General features: G+C 36.5%; 1 protein-coding gene across 1 annotated transcript in view; it reads right to left on the minus strand.

Moving 5' to 3' along the window:
• Positions 1-15,682, minus strand: part of LOC130587127 (phosphatidylinositol 3-kinase C2 domain-containing subunit gamma-like) — a gene marked incomplete at both ends in the record, with an annotated part of 21,322 nt that extends 5,640 nt beyond the window's left edge. Inside the window, 4 exons of the mRNA XM_057388087.1 lie at positions 8,979-9,148; positions 11,216-11,352; positions 13,324-13,453; positions 15,590-15,682. Of these exons, the coding sequence (XP_057244070.1) occupies positions 8,979-9,148; positions 11,216-11,352; positions 13,324-13,453; positions 15,590-15,682 (530 nt within the window). The remainder of the gene's footprint in view (positions 1-8,978; positions 9,149-11,215; positions 11,353-13,323; positions 13,454-15,589) is intronic.
• Positions 15,683-15,942: the final 260 nt, after the last annotated feature.

The following is a 15,942-nucleotide window of genomic DNA, read 5'->3' on the forward strand; positions in this document are numbered from 1 at the left end:
AGCTGCTCAGCAGCAAAAAACCACCATATTCCCTGACTGCTTTAAAAACATTTTGGCTGAGTCAAGAGTGATTAATAATATTCAGCATGACTATGTGGAATTTAGATGTATCCAACAAAATAGGGAAAGCTTTTAGGGAGAGCTTGACTGCTGACATCTTTTGCCGCAAAAGCCAAAAGCTTATTGAAGAACGCAGAATAAATTAACATAAGTGCTTATTTCTCCAAAGCCAAGTGAAAATATTTAATCACAGTAATCATATACATCTGTAGATACAGTTATGATTTTTTACCAGTGGCAGTGCTTTATATATTAAATAATGAAACAGGGAACAAACACACACAATTCATCTCCAATAGGCATAAAGAATATATGCCTGGACCACAAGAGATACTCCATTTTTCTTCTTATCAGGATAAGAGCATAAACGTGCTTTTCAGATGCATATTTAGCCTATTCTCAACGATTTTTATGATAGAGTTCTCCTCCAAACTCCCTATCAAATTTCTCTTCTAGGATGTCGCCTCGCAGCATTTTTTTCCCTAATGCCTAATCTAACTCTTGCTGTGCTTTCATCTTATTAATTCTTGCTCTCTCCTAAGGGAACATGAAGATCCCATCTTCTTTACAGCAGTCTCTAAAGTATTTGCAGACTATTACTACTTCTTTCCTCAATCTTACGTAGACAACTGCTTCCACCTTTTCTCACAAATCTTGTATTTCAGATGTCCTATGATCTTAATTGCTTTTCTCTGGACTCCTTGTAATTTCTCTTGACTCCTTAGCTCCATCTTTCTAAAAGTAAAATGTTTGAAATATTCTGGGTGAAGTTTTTCCAGTATCACATGAAACAAAAGGATTGCTTCAAAAGTCAGGCTTTTCTATTCAGTATCTTATCATCAACTCATCTTTGGCTGTGGTAAAACTCTCAGATCCCTGACTAACAAACTGCTAATCCAAACTTTCATCACTACCAAAACCTTGTACGAAGGGCTGCTGGCAAAAAATGAACAAACATGTTCTCTATCCCATCATACTGGTTGGTAATGAAAATACTGAAAGATGCAATATATAAAGATGTTCCACTCAGTATTTATTAGCTCATACCTTGCCAAAACTTGAAACGTCACTAAACTAGAGTAAGTCAGCAGTGCCACCATGATGCTGGTGGCACTTGCATAGGAGGAGAGGCTGAGGAAGGAGGGCTTGTTTACCCAGGAGATGAAAGGTTTTCAAGAGGCCAAATGGGATTTTTTTGTATCTATAGGAAGCTCTAAAACAGATGGATCCAGACAATAAGAAAGAAAACTGAAACAGCTGAATTTCTGACTTCACATAAGAAAAAAACCAAAACAAAAAATCCTCATTATGAGGAAAAATAAATGTTGAAACAAGTTGCCTTGGAAGATTATCCTGGGAAGTTTTAATATTTAACTGGACACAGCCTTAGGTAAACTGGTCTGAATTTAGTGTTGACCTCATTCCCACAACACAGAAAGATTTCTGAATGCTCTGAGCATCCTTGGCTCAAGTAACCTACATGTCCTGGACATTCAAAACTTGCATCTCATACTTTTTACCTACATTCTTTAACTAAATGACCAGGTCTATACCAGGTAGCATCGTTTTCACTCTATATTCTGCCATTTCTGCCGCTGTTTGAGATATCTACTGCAAAAAAATTTTTCAAACTACAAATCTAAAGTCTCGTTTCTAATTAGTTTTAACCACAGTATTTTTTATATTAACATCTGCCTTTAGAGGCAGAAACATCAAACTAGAAAGAATGTGCTGAATTCTTTAGGTAGATGAGGTTAGTTCTTAAACTATTATGGTCTTATTTATTCATTAAGTTAGATCCTGTTATGTTTCTCAAGCTTGCTAATACTACTTTTTACTATGACAGCCTTAATGTTAGCTTTTCACTAGAATCACTGTGTTGAACACACCCACTATTCTGATCAGCCACAAAAAAGCATTTCACACATTGGCCTGTCCTATTCTGAAATATTTATGTGTTTCTGTCAGTAATTGAATTGGTTGCATTCACATTTAATCATGTTTAATGGATATGGTGGAAAACAAGCTGTAATCCCCGCCTAAGCTAAGGGTCCTGGTTCATAATTCTGTTAACATTGAGTTTCCTCCTGTAAACTGAGTCAGAGTAGCTACTTATTTGTGCCCTTATTTGTGCCTTTGCCTGTACAAAGTGCAAGGGAAGGTGACTTAACTAAAATCCCTTTCATTGTGGGCCATTTGAAGTTAGTGAGTGGGTAAATCATGGAGATTTGATCACACTTGGTCCCAAAGGCTTCTGTTCTGACAGTATAGGTAACAGGACTGATGACAGCTGAGCTTAGACATGTCCACAGTTCCTAGGACAGACCCAGTATTTGCAGGTTGCTGCCACAGGGACTCATCTGGAACTCTCCCATGGAACAAGGAAATTGGCAAGACTCATCATGGGAAAACAGAAACGAGTTGGAGGCACCTCTTGATGAATTTCAGTCTGGCTGCAGCACCCAGTCTCTGCTGTGATCTCTAGTTCTGCTGCAGACTGAGCATAGAATTTATTCACTTATGTCACAGAATTTCCTCCATTACTTGCATTTAGCTGATGGTGTACTTTGGAAGATTACTAAAAAGATTCTCCCTGAAAGAAGATCTATTCTGCTTTAAGAACATACTTGTTTCAAATAGTTTCAGACATCATCCTGGTGCAACCATTGACTGGTTAGGAAGCACCACTGTGTCCAGCTACGGCCCCTTCTGAGCTGAGTTAGGCTCCCCTGTTCACACAGCCACAGATAAAGCAGCCTGCATTCAGTCACCAGCAACCATGCTGCAAAACAGTTAAATCCTTTCTACCGTTCACGTTCAATACCCACATTTGACAGTGCTCAGTAGAGCTTTCCTGATGCCTTATACMATTTTCTGAGACTATCAAATTTCCTGTGTTTGTTAGAGTTTATTACTAACCCTATTGATAAACCACTTGAGAGTTAATTCACAAGGAGATTGGAGCAATTCATCTTGTTAACAGAGATTTTGGGACAACTGCTTTTTGTGTCCTGACTGACCCTCAGCAGTGAAAAAGATTTTAAAACTGAGACCTAAAACATGCCTTAAAAGAAACAGAGCAAATAGGGTTATATCCCATAGCCATGGAATATTCAGCTAACAGGTCTTTTCAGTATGAGATGGATATTTAGAAAACACAGTAATAGATGGTTGCAGGGGATTTTTACATCACCAGGCAAAATAGAGAAATAAATCAGGGATGAAAAAATTGAATTGCAAAGAAATTCCTTGGGGCAAGGGATGAAATCCTACATGAATTAAATATATTAAATGGTTYCCAGTTAAGGATGAAGGACAAAGGCGTAGTATGGAAAAGGGGGGGAAAAGAAGACCAAGAAACAGAGATTAATTTAAAAGTGCTTGATGTATACTTGATTGTGTATGAGAACAGCTTCCTCTGAATATAAATGTACATTTGAGTGCATGGGAGAACAACTCTCCCAAACACAAAAAAGTGTATAGAAAGTTTTCAGAGTAAGGGGTGATACAATACAATGTTTCTGATGGGAGTAGGGAAAATACATATCTTTAGAAACAATTGCACTTTGAAAGGGATAACAAAATTATAATCAAAGTAGACAGAGACGATGATGTCTTTCCCCCCTTTTAGTTCTGTTTTATTGTTAAATTTCCCATCTCTAGAGCCATATCCTATAAAAAATCACAGGGTGTCTAATAGAACGAGGAGGGAAGGGGATAGGAATTTGATAGGAAGTCACTTAAATACTTCACGTGCAGCCGACCTCCCATAGCAGAGGGAATTCCACTGATGGCTCTGGAAGCATCAAGCAGCTCCTCTAGCCCACATGATTGTTAACAGGAGTACATGATAACTCCTTCAAGAAAGTGAAGATAGGATAGCAGTTTACACCACCCTTGAAGTGAAGGAAAAGCCAAGAAGGATACTGAGAGCTGCAGCAGACAAGAACTGGATTCCAGGAAACTCAATTCAGCAGAAGAACAAGGCTCTTGCATGAGCAGAGCCGGATACAGTCAAATCCACACAGACACTGTATGGGAAAAACAATGCCTCCATTAATTGTCTGAGTACTTGGAAAAGGATAATTAAAAAAACTGGAGCTAGAAAGTGGACAGTAAACATAATTTGCTCTGATTTCAAAAGGCTTTAGTTGGATTCCCTCCACAAGAGGCTATAACAGTAAAAAAAAAACCAAAACCAAAACTATAAATGGAAAAGTCCAAACTACAATCCAGGCTCAATAATTAGAGAAAGCACCAAGTCAGCAAGAATATACCCCAACCCCTCAGGGCAGACAAAGACAACAGAAGTGCATTTGAACCCCCTGACTGCAGTTTGTGCTGTTTCTGTGTTCTCAGACTCAGCGTGTGCTTTTGCTTTTCAATCTGGGGCAAGTAAAGGCACTTGACTTTCAAAAGTGATGGACTTCTTCCCTGATAAATTCAAGCCCCTTTAGGCCTTGCCACCTTGGAGTTGATGCTGTTTCACCTACAGGTCTTTATGCATTTTTTTCTTTCGTTCTTTATGCGTACAACAGTCTTTAAATACCTGCATAGTATTATTAAGATCATTTGGGCTACTAAGGTGTTTTAAGTTATGAAATTAAATCTTTCTAAGGTTTCAGTCAGAGATTTTTGGAGGGTGGCTGAAACAGGAAGTGCTGAAAGTGAATAGTGGCAAAAAATTAGGAGTTACCAGTTCACAGAAACTAATAAACCCAGACCCATCATGTCAGAAAAATAAATATAAACTACAGAGAATGAATTCATAATGAGACATACTGAAAATTTCTACTGAAATTTTTCAACATCTAATACAGGTTGGTACAAGTTTTCGTGCACAAATTTAGAAAATGAAAACTGATTATACTTTTAAGTTTTTACTTTCAAGTTTTAGACTCTATAAAAGTACTCTAAATAAAATTTTTAAAAGGTAAAAAGAAAAAAGAAAAATGTGTTATTCTCAAATTCTTCCTTCTTCCCCATTTTTCTTCTATTTGGAGAAAAGGGAGAACAAATGTAGATAYAATGCAGTCAAAAATGCAGATACAACTTATTTTTCCATGTCCATGTGCCATCATTTCTGTTTTAGAAACATACCTGAAAAGATAGCTTTTTTTAAAAAATTGACACTTCTAGTGCAACACTAACAGACATTTTAGGTTACTAAGGCTAAAAATGAAATGCCTTACTTTCAAAATAATGAGGCACTTCTACATTTCAATGTACTCAGATGTTCTGAAACACTTCTCAGTATAATAAAACACCAACCTAGGAAGAAAGTGTGGGAAACATAAGTTTCCCATATTTTTGAAACTTCCCTAATAACTGGAATTTCCCAATGGAATAGTTGCCTCTAGTAATTAACATTGTAGAAGAAAACCAGCTTAGCAGATTTAAATTCTGGGGAAACCATGCCAAGATCCAGGATTAGTTTGGCAAAGAGACAGGAGGGCCTCTGTGATTCAGATCAGGGAAAAGAAGAGGCCAGTGAGTGCTSTATGTAATCAGGATGACTGAATATTTAAAGAAAAGAATGGACACTGATGTTATCAAAAGGTGAATTTACAGTGAGCCATGAGCTGGACTACTTCATATCTTGCCACCAAGTCTCACACTTCACATGACTGACTGAAAAATTATAGATGACAGTGCTGGGAGTGACTGGTAGCGGGGAGGATGTGACTGCTGAATTTTGGATTAGTTCAGTTAGCAATAATTCACCAAGGAAGAAATGTTCAAAAGGAGCTGGTCAGAACTGAAAAGAAGAAAACAAGGGCAAGGAAAGCATAGCAGGTACAACCACAAGCCAGACCAACCATGAGCCTTCGTCCAAACTCTTTACCTAGTCCTGGATGATTATCTGGATAACATTACACCTATTTAAGTTGGAGTGGGCCTAAGATGATTACCACAGGACACTCAATAGGTGAAGAACAAGACAGTTATATAAAATTAAACAAGAAATATTTCTTCATACAGTTCGAAGTGTATCTGCAGATTTGCCCAGACTTTGGGGGAATGTAGGGTCAAAAGTGGAAGCTGGGCTAGAGAATGAAAGGAGCATTTTATTACTGCTAACAGAACGTGTCATTCAGCATGATTAAAAAAAAAATAGAAAGAAGAGATAATGAAATCTCAAGGTTCAGTAGGAAAGTTCCCTATGGGACTTTGGGAATAATTCTTCTGCCAAGCTCTGTTATTATGTTGTTGGTTGGATACATCGTAAGTCTCCCTCCCACACTTCCAAAATATTAGCACTCAGTCCCAGGAAAGAAAAGTTATTAGTACTATTAAAAGTATTTACTGCACTGTGAAGGCACATGTAGAAATAGAAAAGACAGAAAGTTCCCGATCCCTCTTTCTCTGAAATCAGGAAGAACTGATTTTTGACTTGGAATCAGAACTGAGCAGGTTTATTGGATATCATTTAAAGATGAGGGCAGGAATTAGAAAAGTTTAGTAATCCCCTTTTGAGGTCTTATACAATCAGGAATGCAAAAGTGAGTATGAGTGGATGAATCATGTTGGCTTCAAAAGGTTCAATGAAGATCCATATTGGATGTGATGGAAAGAGCTGCAGCCCACGTSTATGAGCTGCCAAAGCACTCCTTGCACTTCACTTCCATCACAAGAAGGGCTTCTTATGCAGGATACTGCAGAAAACTCATCCTCAGGAAGTTTTATGAGGAATTAGATTTTTGTAATGGCAGAAAGCACTCCCTGAGAACAGGAAATGGACAATTGTGGCAGTCTGCTTGTTGAGTTCTGTAAGGAATGATTGTTTTGAACAGTTCAGGCAGGGACTCCTTTTCTGTAAGCCTTCATTGATCTGCATAAATTTCATTTTACACTCACGCACACAAAGGTTTGTATGATGTGTGTAAATCCCAAGCTTAAGGATTTGCATCATATGCTTTGCATTCTTTAAAGCTCCTATAGAACCTCAGAAATACATGTAGAATATCTACTGTACAACCCCCAAGGGTCAGCACAAATAATTCTAAAGGTTTGACAGCATTGTTCTTCTGGTTTTGGCAATATTGTTTTAGGAGTATGATATTCTGGGACTGAAAAAACTCAAATTAAAATCTAGTAAGAACTCAAATAAACATACAACGTAAGAGCTGTCAAGAAAACCAGAGGCTAAACCTGTTTCAGGACTTGCCCTGTGGGAGTTTAATAGATACAAAAAAAATGAGAGCTTCAAATTTTGAGAGAACCTGAAATTTATGGCATGTAAAAACATGATATCCCTGTGTTCCTGTGTTACAAACAATATGTTACATTCCATGAAGGTGCATACAGCTCACAAGAACAATAGCCATTGATACTGTATCACTAATACATTAATTCTGTATCTGCTCAGTTGCATGTGGCCTTGAGGAAAACAATTATTATCCCATGGAGTTCACAACCTGCTCTTAGGTGGGAGACCAAATTTTCCTAAGGAATCATGAGGGCAGTCCATGAATGGAGGTCCTAAATGTATGAGTTTATTCTGTAGTTTAAAGGCAACATACTGCATTGAGAAACAGGAAAAGAGGCTGCTGTTAGTGAAAGTGACTCTATTTGAAGGCGTTTTCATATTTCATTCCCTTAATAAGAAGGTTTAGCGTAACTGAGCTGTAAAACATTAATATTAATATCTATTTCTATTATTGATATTACATTATTTAAATTTGGTTGCTGTGTCCGCTCTTATATTTGCTTCATCCTGTCATTCAATCAACCTGATAATTATTCATGCAAAATTACTACACAAGGAGATTCCTGTTAGGTTGCAATAGGAATTTCGCTATAGAGAAGGATGCAGCATTTGACAAAAAGTTTGCATGAGTATGTTTTTGTTACTCTGTTCTGCTTTATTCTTTCCACAGCAAATAAGTAAGATTAAGGGTGCATATCTTGAATGATGGATGATAATTCTGAGCACCACAACTAACTCTTTTGACTGCCTGGCTTAGAAGTACTTATTATCCTCATCAGCCTCCCTCATACCAACATTTCCATGCTTTTATGTCTAGAGCATGCAAAGACCAGCTTAACAAAAAAACCCAACAAACAAACAAACAAAGGAAAAATTAGCTAAAACTTAATTCTGACACTTTTTCTGGAAATTATTAGGAAGCGTGGAGGAAAGACACATATGCACACTACTCATCTTGTCACTAAAAGGGATTGTTCATCTATTCTTTACCCTGCTGTAACAGCCCCTTTGTGTTTTGGACATACTGGCATTACCCCATCTATTCTTATTCCATTTGAATTAATTCCTTCATAGTATGTTCACATTAGGAACTTGGATACATGATCATACTATTTTATTTATCCTTATTGTGGCATAGTTACATCACAGGTGGATACAAAGGTAAATCAGATATTTGTAAAACAACCCCTGAGCTCAGTGTGGTTTGATGTAGAACTTCAAAAGATAATGAAAGTTTGCCAATTTACTCACAGAGACATAATTTAATCATTCTTCATGTTTATTTGGAAAAATTTTGTTTCTTCTCTGAATATGGGAAGAAAGCTGTCAATTAGATATATGGATTTGGATCCATTTTAGGAACACACCTCTGTTAGAAAAAAAACCGATGGACATTAGAATTCTTCTGGCATAGGCCACTCTTCTATTCTGGTCGCTACTGAACTGCATCATTCAAATCTCTGACCAAACAAGGATTTAGATTTTTCTGTTATACTGAAAAGGGATCCCTAACATCCTTTAGTTCCTTCTCCAGTAATTCCTACATTTTTTAGAAGTTTCAAGAAACAATAAAAATATGTTGTTTTGGAAAATACAGGAAGAAAAAAAGCGTAATCTCATTGGAATTTTTTTGATGGGAGTTGATAAGGCTGTGAAATTTCAGAACGCTGCTTTAAAGTTTACTTTGTGTGTTACTATAGATACTAACCTTCTTATGCTTCCAAACATCTGTGCATGACCCAAAAATCTTCCAAAATCTATGTGGAACATGTGTCCAGCTTTTGTCAGCATTATGTTGTCACTGTGTCGATCACAGATTCCCAGGATGAAGGTAACAACACACCAGCCAGCACAGGAATAAAAGAAATTCCTTTTTGCCTAGTGAGTAAAACAACAGTACTTACACGAAATATCCAGGAGCATTTGTTTGTGGTCCTAACAAAAAATTAAAACAAAAGGTAGCTCTACAAATGCTGTGCTTGTTGCTCAACTTTTAATGGGTTAAAATTTCAAGAGGTAATAGTGAAAAGAAATTCATGAGGTAGGTCTGAGTAGGAATGGTATAGGAATGGTACTCAAGCATTTAAAAATTACACTGCAAGAACAATTTTATGCTTGAGGTTTTGACCTTGCATTTCACAGCTACCTGGAAGTCTACAAAAAACTTTCAGGTGAAAGGTGTCTAAGAAAAGCAAGCTTCTTGGCAGGAAGCCAGCATTTTCTGTTTGATGTTCTGCATATATTGCAAAAACAAGTGTTAGGAAATTAGTTGGAAATCCACAAATTTACCCATTTGCTTTGTAAAGGATGTAGGTTATTTTCTATCCACTGCACTACTCTGTACCTACATGGATTTGTTTTTCTCCAGAAATCAGTCCATGTCCCATGAATCTATATCATAATGTAATACAGAAAGGCAAACCATCCTAATCTGCATCTTAATGTTTTTGGACAAAACCTATGTTAGCCAAGGCAAATGATATTTAGGCTTCCAGGAATTCCCTGTAGATGCAGGGTACCACCTGCAATGGCATGGCAGCACTGTGCAAGATTTAGGCCACAGAACAAGAGTTAGATGAATTTTACGTCTAACTGTGCTACTTACTCACTTTGATGACCTTGGATAAAACACTTAAGCTTTCTGTGATTTTGTTCACCCAACTGTAAAATGAGGATATTAAAACTTTTTCTGCAGCAGTTTTCTGAGCACCTTAGATTCAGTAMTGTATGAGTAAAAAATTATAACAGGAGTAAAAAAAGAGAAAGGTTCATTCACTAGCAAGCACAAAGGGAATGCATAGCAGTAACTTTATGCATACCCTATGTAATCAGATCTGACTGCATTTTATATATTTTAAAAATGGAAAGAAATGGGGTAGGAATTGGTTTTAGAATATTCCACATTAATGGTACTTCTTACAAACAGGAGCAGCAGCAAGAAATTGAATTTTCAATCAATAATTAGCAGTACCTCACTTTTGAATTGAAATGTCTGCACTTTCACCATAAAACTGTAAAACCACAAACTTGTAAAAAAAATTTCTACACAGATTGCTCCTGTTTAATTGGATCAAATGATATATGAGGAATTCAAGTGTTCTTAATCAAAATGTGGGTGAACAAATGTCTATGGAATAATTACAAAATTACTTAAGTTTATCAAACATATATATACTCTACATCCACTAACAAACTGCTATAAAATAATTTCATTTTCACAGTGGTAAACACTCAAAGCACTCCTTTAAATTTGAAATTTTGTCCACTAATTTATCGCTAGCATAGAAAAGGGTTCTCAAAATTGTTTGAGCAACACCAAAATGAAAACTCTTTCATGTGCCTCCGAATATGTTCACCCAACAAGGAATTGACTGAAAGATTTCCCTAGAAAACTTTTGCTTCTGTAAATAAGATTTCTTATTGTTTGGCTCATGTATAACATCTAGTTTAATAAAATCAGATGCAGTATGTGGGATCCCATGAGAACATGTGAGATAAAAAGCATGATCTGGTTTTTGAATATGGTGGTTTTGATCAAACAGCTTTCTAAAACTTTGGGTATTGGCATAGTCATTCCTAAATACAGGAAATCTGCCAAGATCTTGTATGGTTTATATAAAATAAAGAATTTAGAGAGCTGGCCAAAAAAATAAATGTTTCTGAATTCAAAACTTAATTACTCTTTCAGTTTCTCTTCACTTTACTAGTAACTTTCAAAACACCTCTATGGCACATTTTTATAGAAAATTTAATACCATGCACCTGACAAAAAGCAGTATTTCCTTAGAAAGAGAGTGGCATTGAAGTGGGTTCCCTGGTTTCTATGCACATGATTTGTTTGTCTCATATCTGAGCCACTCATTTTAGCTGCTTACTGCAATTTGCTTCTTTTTTTTTCTCCATGGTATAGCATGAAAAGTGTAGTAAGCTTCATTATGATGTTACCTCTTGGTAACTTGATTCCAGAGGATGGTGATGGCGAAACCATTTTTCAATTGTGTTTTTTTTCAGTGGTCCTATCAGTCCAGACTCCCTGTGGATCTTTGCCAGTGTGGTAGCATCTGGCACCATCTGTACCAGTCCTAATCAGATGAAAAAGAATTTGCATGAAAAATCCTCAGCTTTAAAAAGACAGGAAGACAATCAATGCATATTGCCTGTTGTTTGATCATTCCATGCAGAAAAATATATATAGTTAAAAGCTTATAAATAATGAATACAACAGAAAATATACATCAGTATTGTTCTACTCTTGCTCTTTGGAAATTAAAAATAAAGGCCACCGAGCAGAAAGGAGCAGTTCTATGAATGAGAAATAAAATCATCAATAACAATGCTGTGGGTATAACTGCCACACAGTATCAACAAGGTCAACAATTTAATGAGATTCAAAGTGGGTATAATATGTACAAACTTAAAAAATCATAAAAATAAGGACCAGATATTTACTAATCATGATAAAGTTATTTCATATGTGTTTATTGTCTAGAAAGCTACACAAATTTTTCTGCAGTACATGATGCTGATCACAACTGGGAGAAATGGTACTGCATAGTGCAGAAATTAGTCTGATCCAGTACGCCACAAAACGGGACTCTGAAATGCAGAGAGAAGCCAAGCATTTTGCAATGCTTCACTTGAATCCTCCGTCTCTTCTGCATTCACTTAACTCCTTTTTTTGGTACTGAGACCTGGCCTTCCAGCCTTCTCTCTCTGTCCCCACGTGTGGTCCCCTGGCATGCCATCCTGCTACTCTGCATTACAGGGAGGACTTTCCCTAACCATTTTACTTTGTCACAAGATCATCTACTACACAAAGCCTGGAAAGTGAAATTCTACCAGAGCTTTAAGTTTTCACTGAATTTCTGTGAAAAGAGATTTCTGTGCTTGCATGACCATGAAATTACCATCTCCTGCCTAGCTTGTGTGGAAAAAATGGCCATAGAGTAAGCCACTAGCCTAGGACTTGGAATAGCTGTATACACAAGTCTCCCGAAGCACGTGTCCTGTATGACCATAGGCATGTCCCTTGGTCCTTCTCTCCTTAATTATTAACTGTAAATTGATTATATTAACATTGATGTTACTCATAGGGGAAGACCGCTGGAAAAACTGTGAGACACTGAGGGGTTATTGCTGCTGTGATGCTGAAAGGGAGACACTGTCAGGGAGAGAATATTATTTGCAGATGATCCCTGTATCTCTCTTGGCAAACATCAAATTAAGCATTAGTAAAAATAGAGTCTACATATAATATCACGTCCAGAAAGAGTATTCTTGTATCATCTGCGTTTGAAGCAGAAGCTTTCAAGCTTTGACTCCCATCCCTACAAAGAAGGATAGAGTTTTTTTCCAGGTCAGCACAACCACCTGCCATGTGCCACAACTCATCTATACTTCCTCTTAGTTCCTTCAGATCATTCCTCCTCTGTCATGTTCACTTTGTGGCTCAGAAAGTAATGATTTTCTTTTAATTTTTCTATTTTAATAAGCTTTTGTACAGCAGGTGATCTGGATACATCTGCCTTTTATTTGAGCTAGGATTATTTCCAGTAGAAGATTTATTTGGTCAGGGAAATGTAGCCAGCTTACTGCTGTCAGCAGATTTCTACAGCAAGCAATTGGTATCCCTGCTACAGCTCTGCTATAACCATAAAAGAGAGAAATAGAGCTTTCAGATGAGTCAGGACTGCCCTAAGCAACATAAATCACAAGAATAATATTTCAAAATTAACAGCACAAAGCTGTCATCACTTGTCTGCAGGTACTTTCTGTAACCACATGCATCTAGGCTCATTTAAGCATCTGTGTAGGACTACACCAGATTAAAACTTCAGTCCCTATGGCAAATTTTCTCCAGTGCCCTCTTTTTGATATGAGAATTTAAGAATGTTTTGCAAGCTGACAGTATTGAGGCTTTTGGAAAATTCTAGACTAAGTTGCTATGAAATACAATGAGCTCTAGAGAGACAGAATAAACAAATTTTATATAACACTGTTAACATGAAATATGAGTAACATAATACAAGTTCCTTTTATAATTTAAGACTGACCTTGCCTTTTCCCTGTGGATAAACACCTATAAATGATCATTTGCATATCCAGTCCCTCTTGGAGCCAAATGTTGTCCATCACTCGAATAATTTGCAGAACCAACATATCTTGACGTAGATCATCACCTATCTGTGAAAATTGCACATGAAATTAAGTTTTCTCCTTCAATACCAGACAGAAATAAAGTCCTATTTAATTCGGACCTTTGTTCCTACTTAAACAACTACATTCATTTCTTGTCTTTCTTCGAAGTTCCTACTTACCTTTCCATATCAGACGAGGATGGCACAGCAGATGGCACACACAGACAGGAGCAGTTTTGGCAGCCACTGAGATGGTAACAAATGATCCCTGCTTAACTTTGGCCTTTCTGCTTATTATTCCTACGCAGTTATTAGAGTTTGAAAATTTAATCCCGAGGTAGGATCCTAATTTAGCTACATTTTAAAGTCTACCTAATGCTAAATCCCTTTACAAAAATGACAGCATTTGTCTAATGTTAAGCCTCACAACTTAGTATTTGCAGGAGAATTTTATCATGAATTTATATTTTATCTATAATATGATTTTTATTCAGTTTCAGGCAGTGATGCAGTGATGACCTCTCTCCCCATGCGGTTAGTCAAACAATAATCTCAGTGAAATGCGGCTTTAATTGTAGCCACAAGAATTAATGAAGAGATTATTTTCAACCATGGCTGGGTAAATGGCCTGTGAAAACAACAGCCTTGATTTTTTGTTTCCCCCATCCTACTCCAAGTAAAATATATAACTTTTACTGATATTTTAAGTGCTTTCTTCTTTCATTAAATTCTTTTTATACAAGCATTCCAATCTACAGACGTTTACTGCTATGAAATGAGTACTTGAGGAGACATAAACTCATCTCAAAAAGACAATATCTGATTATATTTTTTTTTTGTTGAAAGGTAATCTTGACTCCAATTAATTCTTCTTTGTACCTAAACATACAAAAAATCTTATTCTTTCTACTTACCTTCCCTCGCAAATACAGTCAGAAGACAATTTAGTAAGATACCCTTATCATTTATTGTGCTCACAGTTTATGTATGAGATATCTGTCATGAATAAGCAATAGAACTATAGTACAAGTAAAAGATATTTTAATGCAATGTTTTGCTGACAGGAGAAGGTGACAGCAGCCTTAATACTTCTACAGCAACTGGACAATGAGTTGGTTGCTGAACATGACAAAGTAGGGAAAATATTGTCTCTGTAGAACCAATGCAATTATTTTAAAGCCTCATAAGCAAATATTTGCTCAAGTAGACAGGAACATGCTTTTTAACATTGATTTCCAAATGAAACAGCATATGAACCAGGTTTCTAAACGTTCAGAAAAACTTAAAATTGCTAATTTCTCCCCCTAGCCTGCATGGAAAGCATACTTCTTTTTCTGAGGATCATGACTGCTCTAAAGGGGCAATTTAAATTAAGATAGAAATTATTTTTTTTAATTTGTTTTTATAATTCTTTTAGATTTCTGGTTTGGAAAATGATTCTGCAAAAGATCTAAGAATAATGCCATTGGCACCACTGACCATTTTGTATCCATCAGTTATTTTATGAACTTGTGTTCTTCTCTAAAACTAGTATCTGCTGTTAGAGTAGACTTTTGCTCTTTTGAAAGGGAACTAATTTCAAAATGCATGTATTTTCCATTGTTGATGGACTATTCTGAACTCCGAAGCTTTTCATCAGAGACAACAGCAAAACAAAGCAGAGTTTAAGTCAGTTCCTCCAAATAACTCCAACAAGAGAGATCTCCTTTGCTGTCTCCTCCACCTTTCTCAGCCACTCCCTCAGGCTGGCTGATAGGGGCAGAATTAGGTCTGTGTGGCAAATGGAGCCTCTAACACTCTATTTTGATATTTTAGAGACATATGAAAAAGGCTGAAGGGCTCAGTCATTCTGAACTATCTCTTCGCTGAGACCTGCCCTCTGACTTCAATGTCGTTAATAAACCAGGTTTAAAATATGAACTTTATATTCTAGTCTGGTTGTCTGGGCTAAGGAAAGAAACTGCAATAAGTTGTTTGATTCTCTATTGATCAAAAAGCTGATAGTTCAGTGTATTGCCTTAACATATTTCATTAAAAGTTCCAGTGTCAAAAATAAAAGGGATAAACAAGCAGAAGAACCAAATCAACTATTCTCAGACTCAAGCTTTAAAATATAAATTAGGTGAATTTTAAATCATCATTTTCCATACCAAAAGACCCGAGGATAAGAGGAAGAACATACCTTAAAAATAACATTGATGGTTCCACTTGGAGCATTCGCATTGATGAAGGAGATTTTTAATGGAAAAGCATTGGATGTAAAATAAGAACATGACTGCAGGGGAAAGAAAGATGAGACAGAAGAACAGGGTCACATATACAAAACACCAGACCAATACAATACCTCTGTAAAAGATACGAGCTTTAAACAGTGCTCAATAGCAGTGGTAGCAAAAGAAAATAATTCTTGATCTTATTGACTGTTTCACTGGGTCTGAAAAATAAGAAATTCTTTTCCCCAGACAATCTGCTTCACTTAAATATGAGACCATATGAATGGATAATATTTTATGTACTAATTGCTTTTCATTTTAC

The sequence above is a fragment of the Malurus melanocephalus genome, unplaced genomic scaffold (genome assembly GCF_030028575.1).
Source record: "Malurus melanocephalus ecotype Western Australia unplaced genomic scaffold, MMel_1.1 scaffold_1567, whole genome shotgun sequence".
NCBI lineage: Eukaryota > Metazoa > Chordata > Aves > Passeriformes > Maluridae > Malurus > Malurus melanocephalus.